Source organism: Euleptes europaea, chromosome 17, assembly GCF_029931775.1.
Source record: "Euleptes europaea isolate rEulEur1 chromosome 17, rEulEur1.hap1, whole genome shotgun sequence".
NCBI classification, from domain to species: Eukaryota; Metazoa; Chordata; class Lepidosauria; order Squamata; family Sphaerodactylidae; genus Euleptes; species Euleptes europaea.
In genome coordinates this window covers 40,761,449-40,784,062 of record NC_079328.1, presented here as the reverse complement: position 1 = coordinate 40,784,062, position 22,614 = coordinate 40,761,449, and the positions used below count along the sequence as shown (strand labels likewise).

Sequence of the window (22,614 nt, the reverse complement as noted above, 5' to 3'; positions counted from 1 at the left end):
CCGACCAGCCGCCCCCGCCGCCTTCTCCCGGCCGGGAGCGGCCTCTAGAGGCCCCCTGCGGCCGCGGGGAGGCCGACCAGCCGCCCCCGCCGCCTTCTCCCGGCCGGGAGCGGCCTCTAGAGGCCCTCGGGTCGGCTTATACATGGGTATATACGGTAAGTGCTATTTTGTGTAAGAAGGCAAAGATTTGTTCTCTAGGTGCTCTGGAGAAGACTGCTGGATCTAATGGGCTTAAGTTACAGGGGGGAATTTCGGTAGAACGTTAGAAGAAATTTCATAACAGGAAGAGCAGTTAGACAACTGAACCTGTTACCAGGGAAGAGGGGGTCAGGTCTCCCTTGCTGAAAGTCTGTAAGCTGAGCCGGGCATCCATCTGTCAGGAGAGCTCTAGCGGTGGAATCTGATCTGGAGAGCTGGGTTTGATTCCCCATTCCTCCACATGAGCGGCGGATGCTAATCTGGTGAACTGGATTTGTTTCCCCACTCCTACACATGAAGCCAGCTGTGTGACCTTAGGCTAGTCACACACTATCAGCTCCACCTACCTCACAAGATGTCTTGTGTGGGGAGGGGAAGAAAAGGCGATTGTAAGCCGGTTTGATTCTTCCTTAAGTGGTACAGAAAGTTGACTTATAAAAAACCAATTCTTATCTTCTTTGGGTGTTCTGCGTTGAGTGGAGGCAGGTTGGACAAGATTGTTATAGAGCCACTTTGGACTCTGTGGGCCATCTAGAAACACGAAGTCTAGATCATGTTTGGCATCTTTAAAAAGCCACCATTAAAGCAAATGTAGAAAAATGCAATAATCTCATTAGAAAATAAAACGGGTGATCATAGCGCTTTCTAGTACTGCAGGCTTGCTTATCCAGGTGATGTCTAACCATGGTGAAAGATTCAAGCCTATTACTCCAGGTTGTGCATGTTACGTGCCATCATTGACAGCCTTGCTCAGGTCTTGCAGACTGGAGATTGTGGCTTTCTTTGAATCAATCCATCTCATGTTGGGTCTTTTCCTACTACCTTCAGCTTTTCCTAGCATTATTGGCTTGTCTTCTCGTGATGTGACCAAAGTATGGCAGCCTCTTTAGGTCATACCGTCTCATTATCCCGCGTTAGGGTGGGAAAAACTTTTATATTGGACAAGAATAATAGAGTTTGCTTAACTTATAATAGCAAAAATTGAATCTGACTTCACTCCACCATTGTTCCCTTTGCTGAAAAGATGGCGCATAATTGGTGTTCCTTTATAGACGGATGTTTATAAATGTCGAAAATGCAGCAGTAAATCCCATGCCAAGTGTCAGCTGTATGTTGCCTATCCGTGAGCTAAGCCTCTTGAAGCAACAACCAAATTAATTCGCACATCCATTGCTCTTCCTGTTATGAAATTTCTCCTAACATTCAACCGAAATTTCCCCCTGTATCTTAAGCAACAATCCAAATTAATTCGTAGGCCACCCATTGAGTCTAAACAGTTCTGTTGTAAATGAATCCCACTACCCCCGGTATAAATCACTCTTTATGATGGAGAGATGCTGGGCCTTGATTAGCATCCTTTGTGTCTTGTGCATTTCATGCTAGATGTGTGACTGTGTGTGTGTGCACGTGCACATGTGTTGGCTTTGGATGTGTAACAGTTTCAGAAACAAGCAGTGAAAAGCTTCTCTGATTACTACAATTGAGGAAGACGTCCCTTCTCTCGCTTCCCACACTACAAAAAAGAAACATTCCATTGCATGTAAAAGATGAAATGGGGGAGAGATTTTTTTAATTCCGGGTGGCTTCGAGGTTCAGCTAGAAATTGTTTATTAATGAATGCCCTCATTTCAGCACAAGTTAAAAGCTTTTAAGAAAGCAAGTTTTTTTTTTCAAAGAGACAAATTGTTCTGACTTTTAAGGAATAATTGTACACAGCTGCTTAATTGAAGATAATTTCAGTGAGATGTCAACGCATTTTAAAATGCAAGGAGAGAAGAAAGATAACGAGAAGACTATAGAATGAAGATGCCTTCTTTGATTCACCCCCTCCACACTCCCTTGGGGGTAGGAGTGGAAAACAAAACAGATTTGGTGCAATGAGCAAAAGAAATAATTATATATGAGAAATGCATGAGGGATCCATATTTAATATATGCTGGTGAGTGATTTTCTTTCCCTAAATTCTGGAACCGCACATGTCTGGTTCCAACTGGCAACTGTTCAAACAAGTTTTCAAAGATGCAACCTCCATTTCAGCCCTTTGCTGTGATATTTCTCCTTTATACTTAGAATCTTTCCCCCCCCTTACAATCTGTAACTTGGTTAGAATTTGTGTTTTAAACCTTTAGCGTCAATTTTTTTTCTGCTAGAGAAAGAGGTACATAAAGATGTATTCTCTTAAGGGGGGTTGGGGGATTTTGTAAAAAAATCAGATTTTTCCAAACGGCAAATGAGCTGCCAAAGGTGGTTATAAATATTTATAAATCCTTGTAAAATCTGAGCTGATAATTGGCAGGGAAGACTCTTAACACGAAACACTTAGCATGCCATTTTAAAGCGGAAATATCTTGACAGTAGTTAACTGCGGCAATAAAATACTGAAAGTTTCCATGACTGTCGTGAAATTGGCCATGCTTAGGTAGCCTAAATCAGATGAACAGCTGATTAGATATTTGTCATGCACTCTAGAACTCAACTGCTTCTGCACAGAGATGGGTGGAGGAATTGTTCTGTAGCTTCTCTAAGCGTTTAATGTCTTCACTGCCAAGTACCCATTTTAATATATGTATGAACCCTTGGCTGCACATTTCAGACATTATTTTGATCTCTCATAAAGATTCACTTTAATTTTGATGGGTACAGTACCACCTAGGGAATAATGTAGAACTCCTCATTCGTGCTTCAGGGGAAAAAATGTTTTGAGATTGCCAAGACTGGTACAAAAGATACCATTTGTGTACAGTTTTTTTCTCACTTTATAACTGGAATGTATGGGGATGGAGGAAAACATCTGGCGATCAGACAGACGGCGAGCTGAAATCCAGCAGATGCATTGCACAGTGGGTTTAAGAAACAAGTTATTTAGTAGAAGACGTGGGTGTATAAAATAACGCAAGCAATACAATTAGCCAGGGTTGTCTCCGCATCACGTGACAGGGCATCCGGTCTTGGGGTCAAGCAGATGGCCTTGTGAGGGTAGGCATTGCTATTCTGCTCAGCCAAGCCTCGTCTTCCTTGTTTCACAGCAGCCTGACCTGTATTCTGGTCTTAAATTTTCAGCAGCAGCAGCCAGCTGGCTTATTTGTTGCTTCAAAGTAGATAATCCCCGCATGAGCAATTCTGATGTTGGCAGCAAAACACTCGTTTAAGTATCTGCTTGCTCTATCCGCAGAAGGTGCTTTTCTGTACAGCCATTTCCAGCCTCCAGCCTTAGAGGTAGCGCAGGGCTTGGGTGTTGTGCTGCTGAATCTTCAAAGGCCCCATTGTGTGTGTGTGTGTGTGTGTGTGTGTGTTAAGTGCTGTCAAGTCGCTTCCAACTCATGGTGACCCTATGAATCAATGTCCTCCAAAATGTCCTATCTTTAACAGCCTTACTCAGATCTTTCAAATTGAGGGCTGTGGCTTCCTTTATGGAGTCGATCCATCTCTTGCTGGGTCTTCCTCTTTTCCTGCTGCCCTCAACTTTTCCTAGCATTACTGTCTTTTCCGGTGACTTCTCATAATGTGACCAAAATACGATAGCCTCAGTTTAGTCATTTTAGCTTCTAGGGTCAGTTCAGGCTTGATTTGATCTATAACCCACTGATTTGTTTTTTTGTCAGTCCACAGTATCCATTACCTGGTTAGCTATTATGTCCTGCTGTTTCTCCCTGAAGGGATCCATAGTGGCTTACAGCGGACAAGCATACAGCACTGATAAACCAAACATAAGAACAAGCCGCATCTTCGGCCCATCCTGGATTCAGTGGCCTTCCCATCCAAAGGCTCAGGCTAAGAGCCAAAAGGGCCAAGGGTCCATTAGCTCTTGCCAAAGGCTCGAGTCTTTGGCCGCAACCAAGCTGGAACAGGATGGAAAAACGAAAGCTCAGCAAAGATATATCCCCTTTCTTGTTAGAAAATGGGAAGCACCTTGTGGCTTTGTGAGCCAGAGTTTAGGAGCAAATACAGTGTTTCTGAAACCTATTGGGTTAAGTAATCAAAGGAAGAAAAGCAATGAAAAGATAGTCCATGTGAGAGAACTGCAACTATTTATTTTGCCAGTTCCTTCTAAAGTTTGCCTTCTCCCCATTGACATTTAATGTGTTCATTATTTAATTTCTAGTATTCAGATTCTGCTTTTAACCACTCACAGTGGTGTGTTAAAACAATACAAAACAAATAAAACAGCAAAGCCTCCAAACAATGCTAAAAAAACCCACAAAAGCCAGATACCTTAAAACGGCAACTGTATTTTTTTTAATGTTCCACGTCACATTCAGCAGCCAGAGGAAGATGGCCTTCAAAACTTAGGAGTTTTCACCTGCCGATAGGAAGGCAGCAGGGAGGACACTCGGTGGGTCTCTTGGGGAAGCCCAGTCCTTAAAAACAGTGCCATCCATGAAAGAGCCCTGCCCTATATTTTCACAGCCGTGCTCAAATAAAGGAATGCAGAACAGGGCATCTCTAGCCAAGCTCAACGAACTGTGCGGAATTTACAGAAGTGTGTGCTTTTTTTAAAAAAAAAAGAAATAACTGGTACCCTTTTGTATTTCTTTAACACAACCAGGAATGTTCACTGTACGGAAACAAATATGCCCTTCACTTCACATTATTCATTCAATTACTTTATATGAACCACATTAGGTGACTCACCAAGAAATCATAACAATTAAGTTAAGAGAAGAAGAGCAGGGAGGAAGAAGAAAGCCGCCGCAAGCTAGTTGCTAAGGATACGTCATGAGTCGAAGCAAACCATTTAATTATTTTTCCCTTCCCGCTTTTAATACTGGTACCACAGATCTAATTTTGGTGATTGATTACTATGATTAAGTGATAAGAGCTTTTTTGCGACCCTTTGCCTTGAGACGGCACCATTAGTCCAGGGGGCCTGGTTCTTAATTGCTAGGATCCGTAGCAGAGTAGAATTAAAAGGGGGGCAACATAGCTTTCTGTTAGTCCGAGGCCATGCTGGTGTATGCAGCAGCCTTGTGACACAGGAGAGACTTAATTATATGCTTTTATCATCGTTCTCAAAAATTCGTTCGAAACAGGGTGTGTTTTTAGTTCTCAAACTGTGTAGGAAAGGGATGCATATAATAGGGTTTGAGGTTGTTGGGGTTATTTTGATGCATTTCCTAGGTGAGCTGCCAGAAGAAGGTTGTGTGTGTGTGTGCGCGCCCGTGTGTGTTAGGGTTGCCAACTCCGGAGTGGAGAATACCTGGAAATTTTTGGGTGGAGCCTGAGGAGGGCGGGGTTTGGGGAGGGGAGGGACTTCAAGGCCACAGAGTCCAATGGCCAAAGTGGCCATTTTCTCCAGGTGGACTGATCTCTATCGGCTGGATATCAGTTGTAATAGCAGGAGATCTCCAGTTAGTACCTGGTGGTTGGCAACCCTACATCTGCACCTAATACTGGGTGGGTTGGGGGAGCTTCAGATAACATGTTGACAGCATGAATGCGTTAAAACCATTCAGTCACCTGTCAAAGATGACTTAATTTGTTGTTTCACTCTGCTTTATAGCTGCAGCTACTGCTGGTCTTTGAACGCGTGTCTTTATATTTAGAGTTTTAAATTGAGGAGTGTTTTTTAGAAGTATCTTTTAGGTTGTTTTTGTTTCGTTTACGGTCTGGTTTTGTTCCTTGGAACTCTGAATGGCATCTGTAGGGTTCCCAGATGGTTTCTCATCCAGGCACTGATGAGCATTGGACGTGCTTCCCGACAGCTGCTATATCCTCGTGTACCTTCAGACAGCATCTTTGAAACTGCGTCGACTTCATCCTACTGAAAAATTGAAAATAACCTGTATTCTTTCTGTAATTCCTTCCTAAAACTAATTATTGAGACTTAAGTCTTTTACATAGCTGAGGCTGGTTAGGACGATCACTTAGGTTTGTATGGAGCAGGGGGCTCACTACGGTTTCCCAGCTCTGGCGCTCTTTGCTTATTTGTTTGATTTGTACCCCGCTCTCCCCTGGCACAGCTGGGCTCAGGGCGGCTTCCAACAACAGTAAATACAATATAATATTAACATTAAAACATATAACTTTATAACTCCAAAACCGTGAATCCTGTTCTAAAATTATAAGAAGGCACCGTAGGCTACGTAACCGGCTCATACAGATAAGCCATCTTTGATAGAGGAGGTTGGTGCAAGGATGACAATAGGGAGATGGCAGCCACCGAGAAGCCCACAGGTCCAAAGAAATAAAGGAACAGCAGGGGACTGGGGAAGGAACAGAAAGGAAAGGGAGGGGAGAAAGGAAGGGAAGGGTACAGGAGAGGGAAGGGAGGCCTGCTGATCAGCATAACTATCACTGTCCAGCGTGGTGTAGTGTTTAAGAGAGGTGGTTGGAAGCAGTGGACTCTGATCTGGAGAACCGGGTTTGATTCCCCACTCCTCCATGTGAGCGTCAGACTCTAATCTGGTGAACCGGGTTGGTTTCCCCACTCCTACACATGAAGCCAGCTGGATGACGTTGGCTAGTCACGGCTCTTAGAGCTTTGTCAGCCCCACCTACCTCACAGGGTGTCAATCGTGGGGAGGGAAAGGGAAGGGGAGGTAAGCTGGTTGGATTCTTCATTAAATGGTAGAGAAAGTCGGCATATAAAAACCTTCTCCTTCTTACCTCTGGGGGAACATCTCCATCTTACACACCATGGCTGTTCATATGGTGGTTTAACATCCAAATGGCCAAATCCTATGGGAATAGTTGTCCGATTGCGTGAATTATTTCCCAGGCAAAATGCAGGAATTTACCACACGGTAAAAAAGGCGGCCAGTAGCCGAAAGGGCCAGCCAGAATGCCATTGCTCTTGTTTTATATATTGCTCAACTATATAGCAGTATTTCATGGCAACAGTTTTAAAATTGACTGTAAATATTAGCATAGCTCAGCATTTTATCATTTTAATATCGCACATAGGCTTGACATTGGTCTTAGATTTATTTCTGCATTTTTCCATTGTTTGTGAAGATGAGTTCCGCTGTACAGAACTGTAGTTCCTTAGCTGTCCCCTAAATAAATTAACAGCTAGAATTTTGTCTGTCTTCAGGACCCACCTGCTTGTCTGACCCTCTTCCCCCTTTTAACCATCTGCTTGCCCTACTCTGGCTCCAGTATGCCCTGAAGATGCACCTGTAACCTTTCCAATAGTCCATCGTGGTTGTAGAACATGATACATGCTAACCTGAGCTCCTTGGCAGAATGTTAATGAGAGCCAGCAGGTTGTAGTGGTTAAGAGCGGTGGTTTGGAGCAGTGGAGCCTGATTTGGAGAACCGGGTTTGATTCCCCACTCCTCATGAGCGGCAGATGCTAATCTGGTGAACTGGATTTGTTTCCCTACTCTTACACATGAAGCCAGCTGGGTGACCTTGAGCTAGTCACCCTCAGCCTCACCTCACAGGGTGTCTGTTGTGGGGAGGGGAGGGGAAGGTGATTGTAAGCCCGTTTGATTCTTCCTTAAGTGGTAGAGAAAGTCGGCATATAAAAACCAATGTGTGCCATTGCCAATGGAGCATTTCACACATTACTTCTGAAAAAATAGTAATTTGCATCCCAGTGCTAAAATGGCACGTAGGCACATACCAAATGAAAAGGTTTTTTGTAATTTTATCTGGAAAATAGTAAGCAGCATTTATAAAGAAAAGTTTAACAAGAGGATGAGAGAAATTCTAGACAATCTGTGAGCTACACCATGTCACCTTTTCTCACATCTGAATGACAGGACATTAATAGTGTACAAAAAGAAGAAATTGGAATAAGCTAGTAAATTATATAATGGTATGTTTTGATATTTGGCTGAGGCAGAATGGGAAATAATGGCAATGCAACATAATGATAGCCGTGACTCATGCTGCATGTAAATATGTAAATATTCATGAAATGTGTTAAAGAAGAAGCTTGTTATCATGTTGGTAATGAAAAGCTTCATTAAAATGTGGAGTTGAAGGGGAAAGTCTGAATCGTACATTGTAGATTTTGCACAGCAGGGAAGAAGCAATGTACAGTGCCATTTAAATTACTTGACTTGACAGATGGAAGAGGGGTGTGTGTATATTCTTTCCCCAAAACCTCAACTGAATAGCCTGCAGTGATGGATAGAAACTAGACATTAGACACCGCTGTCCTGCTGCCAAAAATGGCACCCCTGTGTCTAGTTCCCCCTTCATCCCCCTCCCTGCCTTCTATAACATCTACTGGAAGTCACTGTATGATGAGACATCATCACTCCATGAATTTGTCCATCCCCTAGCAGCAATACAGAAAAGATTGGGATAATTTGCCAAGTGATGTGATGCATTATAAGGTCAGTGCCACGACATACTACACAGCATAGAGGAACAACCAGACACAGGGATGTCATTTTTAACAGCAGCTCCATGTCACCTTTAAACATAAAGCTGGCAGTGATGTGGGAAAAAATGGGGCAATTTGCCAGGCGATGTGACACATCATAAAGTGAGTGCCGCGACATGTTACACAGTATGTATAAAGACACAGGGGGTGCCATTTTTGGCAACAGCTCTGTGTCATCTTTTAACCTAAAGTTCCACCCAGAAAATATTTCCTTCTGCCAGTGCCTTTTGCTCCGGCACCTCAAAATATCCTGAGAGTCTGTGTGATTCTGCTTCTTTCTTTTGATCTGATAATTTCTTGTCCTCAGTTTAGAGGCTTTCCACACACCAACTCCTCTTTCTTCCATATAGGAAATAGTATGGCTTGTGTGAGCTGTCACTTGTGATTATCATATATCTGGCTCAAATCAAGAAATATAGTTTGGTGGGAAGTTAAGTCATGAAAAATACTAAATACAAGTATTGTGCTGTAGTCTGGGACCCAAAGAGCTACATTTGGCATACCCATGGACTTAAAAAAAAGGTAAAGGTACAAGCACTGGGTCACTACTGACTCATGGGGTAGCGTCACATCCCGACGTTTACTAGGCAGACTATGTTTATGGTGTGATTTGCCATTGCCTTCCCCAGTCGTCTTCATTTTACCCCCAGCAAGCCGGGTACTTATTTTACCGACCTGGGAAGGATGGCAGGCTGAGTCAACCTTGAGCCGGCTACCTGAAACCATCTTCCGCCGGGATCGAACTCAGGTCGTGAGCAGAGCTTTTGACTGCAGTATTGCAGGTTACCACTCTGCGCCACGGGGCTCAAGGACTTTTAGACAACCTTAAAAAATCCAGTGGGATTTTTTCCCCTAATAACAGAGCCCCCCCCCCCCCCATATCAAACTATTTTTGACAGTCTGCTTGCTATGCATGAGGTGGGGCGTGTTGATGAACCAGTGTCAGGTCCCGGGCTGGTCTAGGAGGCTGGGTAGTCGGGCGGTCCAAGGTCGAGTTAGTGGAAATCAAAACAGGAGTCCAAAGGTGTCCAGAAGAAGAGTCGTTAATCAAGCCGAGGGTCAGAGTGCCAGGAATTCAAGCCGGTCAGAGAGAGAGTCAGGAGCCGAAGTGGATGCGAAGCAGTCCGGAAACTGAATCGTTGCTTCCACGGAGAAACCTTCCAACAGCCTGGGATTATATGACCCTCCGGTAGTGTGCTCATTCACCCCATCAATTATCTAGCCTGGCTCCTCTCAGTATTCAGGGCTTTGTGTCCGTCTATACTCCCACGCCTGCTTGCGACGGGTAGCTAAGTCTTTGCGTAATCTTTCCCGAAGCCTATCTATCCGTGGGGGTGAATCTTCTATCCTTGCCGGCTGACTCTCCTCATCGTTAATCATGAGAGGAGTGGGAACTTCTGACTTCGACGGAGGCAAACTGCCAACTTCAGAGGAAACAGAGGGCCCGGCCTCTGCCTCTGTTACCAACTCAGCCGGGATCTGTGTCTGTTCAGTATCTAGATCCCTGCTGCTCACGACAACCAGAAGTGAAAATGCCCCCTTGGGCACATGAGAGCACATGTAGTTCTGGCCATACAGCCATCACTATCCTTTGAGTTTTACAGAGTAACGACAACAAAAGATGAGAAATGTTTCGGAGGTTACAAGCCCTGGACCAACATTGTTTGTTAAATAAGTGTTAGAAGACCTGTCCTCAAATAAATAAATAAACCTCATAACTGTTCCATCAGAGAACAGTTATGGGATTTATTTATTTATTTGATTCCTTACTAAATTTAAAACAAAGGGACCTTGTCCCTCCCCACTTTCCGCAACCCAGCAGTGAGTGTTTCTGTATCCCAGACTCATAGAGAGACAGTATATAAGCATCCCACTAATGGAGTTTGTTTAGAACCTCTTAGTTTTCCATTCATAGTCAACCATACTCACAGCAGAGAAGAAAGGATGGAAATGAAATCCCAAATCTATTACATGTTTTTTCCTCTCTACTCTTTTGCAGCAACCAGCAAGCTTTCTTATTAGAGAACGTCCCATGCAATAACGCGAGCTGCAAGAGCGTCGGCCGCATGTTTAAGGTCCACTGGGATCTCTCGGATCTAAATCAAATCGAAGGCGCGGTGGTGGCAACCTTCTTTGACATTTATGAAGACGTGAGTTCAGCTCTCTTCAGTGTTTTCCTGCTGCTTTAATTGCCATCTGCCCGTTCTTGTTTGAGATTTCATTCCAAACTAGCACTTCATAGTATTTTGACAGGATGATCCACAGCACATAACCAAAACAAACCATTTGATGGGGCAGGGGGGGAACGAGTCATTTTCAAGCTAGAGGGAAACCTGTTGATGGATGAAGCTGCCTTATATCAAGCGAGACCCGTAGCTCGGCACTGTCCACTCTGAGTAGCTGTGCCTCTCCAGCGTCTTACAAAGAGAAAGGTCTTCCCCCCATACTTTCTACCCGAGACCCTTTCGCTGGGCATGCTAGGGACTGAAGTTTCTCTGTGCAAAGTATGTGCTTTAGGGGAGGGGCTGTGGCTCAGCGGTAGAGCATCTGCTTGGCATGCAGAAGGTCCCAGGTTCAATCCCCTGCCTCTCCAGTTAAAGGAACCAGGCAAGTAGGTGATGTGAAAGACCCGGGCCTGAGACCCTGGAGAGCCCCTGCCAGTCTGAGTACACAATACTGACTTTGATGGACCAAGGGTCTGATTCAATATCAGGCAACTTAATGTGTTCAATGTGATCCAAGGCCTCTTCCCCAGTGAGTAGCCATGCTTCATTTGCAATAAAGACTAATCATATAATTCTTTGCTGATAAAGGAGGGGATGTAACCCCAGTGAGTAGAACTGCCCTAAGGGGTAGGTATATAGTGTCAACCCTAAAAATTAAATTCAACAAGCCTGCTGGAATTCTTATTATTAAATGAGAGACACAACCGGGCCCATTTTCTCCCCCCCCCCATTTCCTTGCCTTTTCTTTTTTCTTGTTCAGAGTACACTTGTGGTAAGCCCAGATTTGCCCTTCACAGTGCGTGAAATGATCCTTAACTACCCAGTCTTAACTACCCTGCTGTTTCATTACAGCTCTGGGGCACTACAATGGGTGATCCTTGGAGCCAGCGTGGTGTAGTGGTTAAGAGCTGTGGTTTGGAGCGGTAGACTTCAATCTGGATAACCAGATTTGATTCCTCACTCCTCCACATCAGCGGCAGACTAATCTGGTGAACCGGGTTGGTTTCCCCACTCCTACACATGAAGCCTGCTGGGTGACCTTGGGCTAGGCACAGCTCTCTCAGAGCTCTCTCAGCTCCACCTACCTTACAGGGTGTCTGTTGTGGGGAGGGGAAGGGAAGGTGATCATAAACCGGATTGATTCTCCCTTCAGTGGTAGAGAAAGTCGGCATATAAAAACCAACTGTTCTTCCTCCTCCTCCTCTTCTTCATTTTCCTCTTCTTCTTCCTCTTCCTTCTCCTCCTCCGAGTAAGCTCTGATTCTTGCTTTGGTAGACTTGATCTCCCCGAAAGATGGTGACTTGATCTCCCCGAAAGCAGGACAGTGGATCTTAGTTGATAAGAGGGCACACACGGGGAGAGACACTTTGAGAGAGACATTAGTCTTCAGGTCCTGAAGGGCTTTAAAGAGCAAAACCTTGTTGGATTGGTCTGTGAAAAGCTACTAGGCTCCCTAAATGGAGCTTCCATGTTCACAGGAAGTCTCTCGCTGAATTGTACGTGCTGGGGCAGAACAGAGAAGGACTGCTGCCCTCACGCTCTGCTTATGGAGTTCCTGGCAGTATTTAGCGAGCCCTTGTGGGCCCTTGTCCGATCCAGCAGGATTCATCTCATCTCCTGGGTCCAGCTCCATCTCCCTAGCCCCAGAACTGTGCATGCTGGAGGCAAATCGTTAAGAAAAAACATTAGGAAAACTGGAGCACTGCTGTGTTATTATGATCCAAGAAACATCACAACTGAGTTGCTAAGGCAGAGGGACTTGAAGCTTCAGTCCTGCCGTGCAGTTTTGGAAAATCTGTACTGACCAAAGCTAATGTAAATTGTAAGATTCCAGGCTTCTCCAGCGCCTGCTGACTGCCAGGTGTTTGCACAAATTCATTTCCGCGCAGTGCATGAGCATACAACACATCTGTCTCTCGACTTTCAGTGCCAAACTTCCCTTGGCCTCAAGTTCACTTCCAGCTATTTGAACCTTTAACCGTCCCTAACCGTTTGTTCACTCCAAATCACGAAGCCACTCTGAACCTCTTCATCAGATTTAACTTCTGGTTCCCCCCACCCACCCCCTGTGGCAGCAGGTTTAGTTGGAAGTTCGAAGGGTGGAAAAGTACATCTCCACTTTTTTACTTTTTTACTTTTTTTTGCTGTGTGTTCTTGGCAGATAAGTCATTCAAAATGTTTTTCATGTTCCCTGATATCTGGAGGTGAAGTCTGACACTTTTGAAGGATTGTTAAATGCAAGCTTGATATCTGCTTAGCACAGCAGTGTTTCCTGTTGTGGAGAAGTCATAAAACTGACACGTTTCCTGTTAAATGTAGTGATGGATGGAATGGCATTGCCCCAGAATACATTACTTTGTACTTAAACAGGTGCCTACAGCCTCCATCCAAGCAAAGCTGAGTTGGAAAGGAACACACTTGAAAAGCTATCATGTGGTTACGGGTCCTTTTCGACACCATTTAATTTATGACGGGGGATGTTCAGATCTGGACCATGTAGTGCCTTTAGAACTAGTATGACGTCTTAAGAATGTTACTCACGGAGCATATGTGTGTGGCAGGTGTAAACTGACCTGTGTCATCTAAGGATATCTAAGAATTGTTTTTTGAAGTCGCGAGAAGGGGGATGGGCAGTGGTTGCTCTGATAGAATTCTCAGTATCCTCATCAAACTGCAATACCCCGGATTTTTTGGAGGGAGTCATAGCTATAAAACTAATATAAGTAGTGGACCTCTGGAGATCTCTGGAGGTCCAAAAATCCACCACTTATATTAGTACTGGTTTGAAATAACTGGTAAAACTTTATTTGGGTTGTTACGGGTCATTGTTATCAGGGCCGGATCGTGGGGAAATCGGGGGGGGGGGCAAGCGCCCCGGGTGTAAGGAAGGGGGTGCCAGCGCGGGCATGGAGAAGAGGAGTGCCACTGCGGCATGGGCACAGCTGCCTGCCGGTGGCCCAGCTGATGTGCGCGCAGCCGCCCAGCATGTAGCCATCCGCCCTTCCTCATCGCCTGCACTGCACCTACATCAGCTGTGTGCGAGGCCAGGGGACGGGCAAGCATGTGGTGGCATCATGGCAACTGCCCCTGAGGCCACCAGAGCTTGGCTCTAGCACATGAACACATGGCATACCCCCTCCCTCCCCCCGCCCCAGGCGCTCCTTCCCCCAGCTTCCTGCCTGATCGTTATGTATGTGCCACAATCATATAGTTAAGAAGATAAATTTAATTGTATTGTATACTCTGTAGGGGCCCTGGTTTGTTCGTCAGGGATTTGTGTGATCTGTTTTCGATCGTGAGAATCTGTATGAGCTGACTTTTGTACCATGCCTATTAAAGGTTATTGAATTGAATTGAATTAAATTGAAAGAGAAATAGACCAGATCTTAATTAATTCTCCCCCTTCTTCCCAGGACCATTTAGCTTCCCTAACCAGCTTTCAAAATCTAACTGAATTTGCAGAAATCAAAATTGAAATTTCAAAATCTCCATAAGGATGGTTTCCCTTCTTTTTTTCACAGAATGAAAGCATTCTGGCCGCATGTGAACAGTTTTCCCCCTCGGTGCATGTAATTTAACTAAATTATTCAAACAAGGGTAACTGGCTTGTGTATTCCTGACTGCCGGTGTATTTTCAAAACATGATTTGGTGACTAAAAATGTGTTCTGCAGCAGAACACAACCCCCTCTATAATAAATCTGATGCCACCTGGCATCAAGAGCGTTACAACTATGGAGCGCCAGTGCAGAGCCAGAGAATAACATAGAAAAGAGAAAGAAATATTAAAACGAAAAATTTTTCGCTCTTGGTGACGGAAAGGGCTGTCAAGTCACACCAGACTTATGGCAACCCCTTAGGGTTTTCAAGCCAAGAGACATTCAGAAGTGGCTTGCCATTGCCTGCCTCTGCGTAGCAACCCTGGACTTCCTTGGTGGTCTTCCATCCAAGTACTAACCAGAGCTGACCCTGCTTAGATTCCGAAATCTGACAAGATCGGGCTAACCTGGCCCATCCAGGTCAGGATTTCTCTTTCTTACAACTTCTTAAAACTATTTTATTTTATTTGCGAATAAAATGACGGCTAAATTTTCATTACAGCCCTAATAGAAATAGGTAGGGGTAGGGAGAAATGGTAGGTAAAACCATTCAGAGCCAAATCGTATCCATGCGTCTTCAGACAGACATCTCTGTTTTTATGATTTAAATTCTAATTTGAGCTAAAGCATATCTGCTATCTCATGACTTTTGCTTAGGTATTTTGCTTCTTTAAATGTTTTTGTCATTTTTTTTTTTTAGTTGACTGTATTTAAATGCTGCTCTGGTTAGCCATTTATCCCTTTTTACCCTCTTTCTTCAGGGCATCTTGGATATAATTGTTCTCAACAAGACCTCTAAGACAGACCTTGCCATCCACGCATTAAAAAATAACTTTGAAGCGGATGCCTATTTTGTTAAAGTCATTGGTAAGTGGATCACTTTGAAGATATTTTCAATGTTTGCTTGGGGTGGAAGTGCTATTGCTTCTACTTGCATGTCTAGAGCAACAGAAAGTACTGTAGAAAAAAAGGAGAAGTCACTGGAGACAAATTTGTGAGGACTTTAAGGAGAACAGGTTGGATCCAACCAAATGAACACACAAAGCTGCCTTATACTGAATCAGACCATTGCTCTATCAAGGTCAGTATTGTCTACTCAGACTGGCAGCAGCTTTTGAGGCTCCAGAAGAGGTCTTTCACATCACTCGCTCCCTGATCTTATTAACTGGAGACACCAGGGATTGAACCTGGGATGTTCCGCATGCCAAGCAGGCTACTACTGAGCCACGGGCCCAGTTTTTTTGCTGGTATAAAAGGGAGGAGGCATCCTCTTTGACCACTCAAAAAGGCTGCGTTGAGAATCATGGGACATGCATGTACAATAGCTGTGTAGGAGGGGGCTGGAGCGGGGTTGAGTGAGTTTGATTGAAAAGGCTGGCTGAATCCAACCCCACATGTTCAATTACATAATCTCGGGTATGCCTTTATTCTCCTCCTTATCCGTGTCAATTTATCTATTTATGTTGTTACTATCTTTGTGGAAATCTAACTTGGACCTCCTCTCGGTGCAACAGCTACGTTGTGCTATCTGTTTCTTTCTTCAAATCCCAGCTCAGGCCTATCTGTTCCATTAAACCTTTGGCTTAATCTCATTGGCTTTAATTCCAAAGACAAGATGTGGATTGAGAATGAAGCTGAGCAATCTTCTCCTTCCTTGCCCTTCCTCCTGTCATGTATGGCTCAGAAATTAAACACTTTTGGAGAGCCATCGTGGTGTAGTGGTTAAGAGCTTTGGTTTGAAGCGGTGGAGTCTGATCTGGAGAACCGGGCTTGATTCCCCACTCCTCCGAGCGGCAGAGGCTAATCTGGTGAACTGGATTCCCCCCCCCCACTCCTACACATGAAGCCAGCTGGGTGACCTTGGTCTAGTCACACTCTCTCAGCCCCACCTACCTCACAGGATGTCTTGTTGGGTAGGGGAAGGGAAGGCGATTGTAAGCCGGTTTGATTCTTCCTTAAGTGGTATAGAAAGTCGGCATATAAAAACCAACTCTTCTTCTTCTACTGATGTGAGAAGTACGATAGTTCAAGCACTAAGAAACATCCCACGTCTCTACACACGAAATGTTGGAAGCCGTGCTTCTGAAATGCTCTGTTCGTTAAATGCACAATTTGCTTAGTTGCTTAAAAGACTTTATTTCAGTTTAACCTTTCGGTAGTCTTCATGCACTATGAATCCTGTCATCAGAGGCTGAGGATCAATAGTCCTCATCGGAGTGCCTGGTGATCCAGAGTATGCTGCTTCTTTTATTGAATCAACTGTGCGCTGGCAACGCCAGAGTCTGTATACTCAGAAGCAGCAAGAGGTAGATCGTATTGAAGTTAATTCTCCATAGCCCTGATTAAAAGCAGCCCTCCTCCTGGGCTTTGGATAAAAGCTGCTGAAAATAGTGTTTCACTTTTGGTTACCTTGCATATTTTCTTCTACAAGTAAAAAGTTTAATTATATCCCCCCCAAAACCCCTTATCGTTGCAGCCCTCTACATATTTGAATATACGGCTAAATATTTTATACATGGGAATACATTTCTTCCTGCAAATGGTTACATGCTTCTCAACAAAAACAAGAAAATAAGCACACACAAAGAAAATCAGAAAACAAAAGTTTAAGCTCAGACAAGATTAGCTGTAATGCTTCTGCAGCGTGCCATCATTTACCGTATTGTGTTTTCTGAATCATACGACCTGTAGAGAGTTGATTTCTCCCCCACTCCAAACCAGGATTAAACTGTGTCTTGAAATTTTAATTGGGAGGGAAGAGAGAAACCAGTTTGTGGTTCCGACAAAATTACACACTCTTCTTTGTTGCAAAAGAAGAAGAAGAGTTGGTTTTTATATGCCGGCTTTCTATACCACTTAAGGAAGAATCAAACCAGCTTACAATCACTTTCCCTTCCCCTCCCCACAACAGACACCCTGTGAAGTAGGTGAGGCTGAGAGAGTGTGACTAGCCCAAGGTCACCCAGCTGGCTTCCTGTGTAGGAGTGGGGAAACCAACCCAGTTCACCAGATTAGCCTCCACCGCTCATGTGGAGGAGTGGGGAATCAAACCTGGTTCTCCAGATCAGAGCCCACCACTCCAAACCACCGCAGGCTCTCATATCATGACCTGAATGCTCTCCATGAGCATGTACACAGTGATTCCAGAAGGGTAACCACATTTGTGCTGTGGCCTGGATAGCCCAGGCTAGCCTGATCTCCTTAGTTCTCAGAAGCTGGCAGGGTCAGCCCTGGTTAGTGCTCAGATGGGAGACCACCAAGAAAGTCCTAGATTGCTACAAAGAGGCAGGCAGTGGCAATTTCTGAACATCACTTGCCTTGAAAATCCTACGGGGTTGCCATAAGTTGGCTGCAACTTAACGGTACTTTACACACACACACACACACACACATTAGTTTGCGTCATTTGACTGGAGCAAATAAGTTCACTGTAGGAATGCGCATAGCCTGATGTGTGGGAAATGGTTTAATTCAGCAGAGAATGCAATAAAATGGTTAATTTAAATACAGCATTCTTTTCTTCTACATACCTGCTAGACAATGGCCATGACCTAAATATTACATTTAAGAGGCTGTACAGTGTTAAAGTATAAGAAGTCCAGCACAATGGCATGTGTATTCACGGAAATCCTTTTCTTTTTTACTTTTCATTCTCTCCCTTGAAAGCGGCACTCATGTTTCTTGCATCTAAAAATGTAAACCTACCAATTACTTTAGAAAGAGCAGCCCTGCAAGAGGGCAAACTTCTTCCAAAGATGCCCAGCTTTGGCACGACGTTTTTAAGGAATCGGCTGCTTAATCACAGCATATTACATGGTTGAACCAGTTTTAAGTCTTGGCACAAAGATTAAGTTCTTTCAGGAGCAGATGTTGTCAGTGTTAAGGGGCAGGGAAGGGGAAAAGAAGGGAATGAGACATTAATTTGTAGCCTGCTGACAAAGAGACTTTTCTTTGTTTTCCGTAGCCAGTGTGCTGTTTGCTCAGGCATTCATTACCACTTCAGTACTCCCCACCCAAAAGACTATTACTGATTTTTTTTAACGTTTGTGTTTAGAACTGATCAGATGATACTTCCCTGTTGCCAATGAAGTGTAAAGGTTGGGTATATTACAAGCTGAGGGAGATAGTAACGTATTTTTATAAAGCTAACCCTTTATAACAGTGGAGTCCGTGTCACACTCGCTCTGTGGTTGACCTAAGATTTGAACCCAGGCCTTCCAAGCATTTGTCCCTTTGGCCTGTTGTGATTTGCTTCCTATATGCATAGATAGTTACTTGAATACAGTTCTATTCATTCCTTCTTTATATAGTAGATGTGGCTGTGAGTTTTTTACAGAATGACAAAGCAAATACAGGCAAAGCTGAGAAAGGAATGAAACTGGGGGCTTTTTCGTCCTTCCTTCATACACGACCACATAAACACTTCTGCTTCTGTGGCAAATAGTGGCTGGGTCTGGATATCGGTTGGGTGGGTCTTTCCATCAAACTGGGATGAAGGCAGAATTTGGAATCTTTGTTTAGAGATCAGATCAAGTTTAATGTATAAGGCCATAGGCCGTTACAATCTAAAACAATATAATAATGAGTTAAAATATACAAAACCAGAACCATTAAAAGAATACAAAAATTAAGAAATTAAAATACGCCCACTTGGCTCTATCCAGATTTACCACCTTTCGTGATTTGCTTCGCCCTGATTTTCTTGGCTGCCAGACCAAACAGTGCCATTTTTCGGGAAAGATAAGGTCCATATCTGACAGCAAATAGATTAATCTGTCAACATCAGATGATAATTGTGACGATGAAAATCTTTGTTTAGAGGGAAGTGAACAAAGTCATCATTCACGATCCAATGTAATGAGAAACAATGGCTTGAGCCAGTGTTTTAACAACAGCAAAAGTTGTAGTGCAAAAAGTTTACAAAAGAAGGTAATAAAGCACTGAATCAAGAAAACCCAGGTTCAGATCTCCATCTGATACCAAAGCCATATTGTATGGACTTCTGCCAGTCCCCATCTTTCAGACTAATGTGTATCACAGGGTTTTTGTGACGATGAAACAGGACGATCCCATGTTTGTTGTCCTGAGCTTCTTGGAGGAAGGGTAGGGTATGCATAATAATAGTGAATACTAATAAATGGAGTATTAATTCAAGAGTTGGAAAATAAGCATAATTAGGGCAGTGTTCAAAGTTTTATTTTTAGCATGAATTTTAATTTGTGTTCAGTTTTAGATGAGTTATTGTGCCTGTCTTTGGCGCCACGCTACCAATCAAGTAATAGGTGTGCTAGAGCAGTGATTACTTAATTTAATGTCTTCGTTATGCAAAACCACACAATTTGGACAAATCAATAACATCTTTTAAAATGTCAATGTGAGGCAGACAACAGTAATTTAAACTTTTTATGAATCTTTGTAAAGGAAATGCAGTTCGAATTGCCTCCACAGATGAGCACGCAGCAGCAACTATTACAAGGTTACAAGATGTGTTGAGCGGAACACTTTTGACAGCACAAATAACCAGTGGCTTTGTGTGTTTTCTCCCCACCCTTTTATCCACAGTTCTCAGTGGTCTCTGTTCCAATGATTGTCCTCGTAAGATAACGGTAAGTTTGCTTGCTAAAAGTATTCTTGCGATGGCTTGGAAGTCTATGTCAACAGCCTCATTAGAACATAAAAACATAAGAAAAGCCATGCTGGATCAGACCAAGGCTCATCAAGTTAACACAGTGGCCAACCAGGTGCCTCTAGGAAGCCCACAAGCAAGACAACTGCAGCAGCATTGTCCTGCCTGTGTTCCACGGCACCTAATATAATAGACGTGCTCCTCTGATCCTGGAGAGAACAGGTATGCACCATGACCAGTATCCAGAAGAACACAAGAAAGGCCCTGCTGGATCAGACCAAGGCTCATCAAGTCCAGCAGTCTGTTCACACAGGGGCCAACCAGGTGCCTCTAGGAAGCCCACAAACAAGACATAAGAACATAAGAAAGGCCATGCTGGATCAGACCAAGGCCCATCAAGTCCAGCAGTCTGTTCACACAGTGGCCAACCAGGTGCCTCTAGGAAGCCCACAAGCAAGACGACTGCAGCAGCATTGTCCTGCCTGTTTTCCACCTAATATAATAGACGTGCTCCTCTGATCCTGGAGAGAACAGGTATGCACCATGACCAGTATCCAGAAGAACATAAGAAAGGCCCTGCTGGATCAGACCAAGGCTCATCAAGTCCAGCAGTCTGTTCACACGGTGGCCAACCAGGTGGCTGGGCTGTCTCTCCCCAGGCTGTGCAGGAGAGACCCAGCAGAGATGAGGAGGGGAAGGAGGAAGGCCCCTCCTCCCCTCTTCCGTTCTGATGGCCCTGCAAACCCCAGATGGGGTGGACAGGGGAACGACAGACGAGGGAGCTCCTGGGAACAGGGCCATAGACACCCCAGAACCTCACACAACTCATGAAACAAGTAAAAGGAGTGGTTGTTTTCTGTTGCCCCAGAAGGTCGGACCAGAACCAATGCGTTGAAATTAAATCAAAAGAGTTTCCGTCTAGACATTAGGAAGAATTTTCTAACAGTTAGAGCGGTTTCTCAGTGGAACAGGCTGCCTCGGGAGGTGGTGAGCTCTCCTTCCCTGGAGGTTTTTAAGAAGAGGTTAGATGGCCATCTGTCAGCAATGCTGATTCTATGACCTTAAGCAGATGATGAAAGGGAGGGCATCTTGGCCATCTTCTGGGCATGGTGTGTGGGGGGAGAGGTAGTTGTGAATTTCCTGCATTGTGCAGGGGGTTGGACTAGATGATCCTGGTGGTCCCTTCCAACTCTATGATTCTATGGTCAGTAAAGCCATTAAAATCAGTAATACAACCAGAAAAAGAAGCAACATACAAAAAAGGCATTGCAGCAACAAGGGGTTAAAATGGAATAGAAAAAGCAGCATAAAATAGAAGAGCAGCCAAAACAGGATGGTAAAATAGTTAACAAGCAGTGGAAATAAACCAGCTGAATAAGATGCAGTCATGCCGCTGTATGAGCCAGTTACGCTAACCCATCTCCGCAATAGCAATCTAAGATTTTTAAAAAATTAAACAAAGAATCGATTTCAAAACTAATCGGCCAGCTTGGTTATTTGCCCTGGCGCTTCTCAGTTGGCATCTCAACAATTTAGGCATGGGGAAGGTGTTTTATAATCAAGGTGCCGCCCCAGAAAAAGACTCTGCCTCCAGATCAGCATTCACTATTTCCCGGCGTTCAAAGATGATCTACAAGATCTTCCCAGGGTAGAGAAATCTGTCTGTCCTTCCTCTCAAAAAAGTGGGCTTCAGGATTTCACAAATACATCCAAACCGATATTCTGCAAATTTTGTTTTGTGCGTGTTTGGGTTTCCGTAGGGTTTCATAATGGAGCATTGTTTACTCACCGTGAATGCTCCTTCTCTCCTGAGGCGAAGGCGTCTTGATTTGTGGGTTATTTCCTTCCATCATCGGGTAGGCAGGACCAATTCTTTTGACTTCCTGTCTCCCCCTGGTGGGAAATAGCCTGCAAAACCTCAGTTACAGTCTTGCCTAGCTATCAACAGGAATGAAGCTCCTTGATAAAAAACATGTAAACATAATTGACGACAACAACCACAGTAATAAGACCAAGGAGGACTGAACTGGTTGAAAACGGTCATCTCAGGAACCTAACTCGAAAATTTTTCCAGAACCTTGACCTTAACGTTTCCGCCTTAACTAAGAATTCTAACCTGTGCCGGGTGGGCAAGACGCCTTCGCCTCAGGAGAGAAGGAGCATTCATGGTGAGTAAACAATGCTCCATTCTCCTACTGAGGCTCCAGCGTCTTGATTTGTGGGACCTCCAAGAGCTCCCAACTGGGTGGGTAGAGCACCCTATTCCACCACGTGCTGAAGAACTCTACGGCCAAAGGCCGCTTGAGCCGATGCCCATGTGTTAACCCTATAATGTTTAACGAAGGTAGAAATAGATGCCCCGGTAGCGGCTTTGCAAATTTCTTCAACCGGGGCCTGTCTATCGAAGGCCGCTGATGAGGCCGCGCTACGCAGGGAGTGAGCAGTTATTCCCTGTGGCGCTATAACTCCCTAGGCCTTATATGCCTGTATGATGCAGAGTCTAAGGGTATGACTAATAGATGCTGCCGACATCCGTTTGCCCTTACTGGGATTGCTGATACCAATAAACATATAATCAGTCTGACAGATTTCAGCGGTTCTGTCTATGTATATATGTAGAGCCCTACGTA

The 22,614-nt window shown here is 44.3% G+C and overlaps 1 protein-coding gene across 1 annotated transcript in view; it reads left to right on the top strand.

Annotated features, from left to right (window-relative positions):
- ITFG1 (integrin alpha FG-GAP repeat containing 1) overlaps positions 1-22,614 on the top strand; it is a 123,167-nt gene that overhangs the window by 64,504 nt on the left and 36,049 nt on the right. The window contains exons 11-13 of the mRNA XM_056862574.1: positions 10,536-10,686; positions 15,120-15,225; positions 19,921-19,964. Of these exons, the coding sequence (XP_056718552.1) occupies positions 10,536-10,686; positions 15,120-15,225; positions 19,921-19,964 (301 nt within the window). The remainder of the gene's footprint in view (positions 1-10,535; positions 10,687-15,119; positions 15,226-19,920; positions 19,965-22,614) is intronic.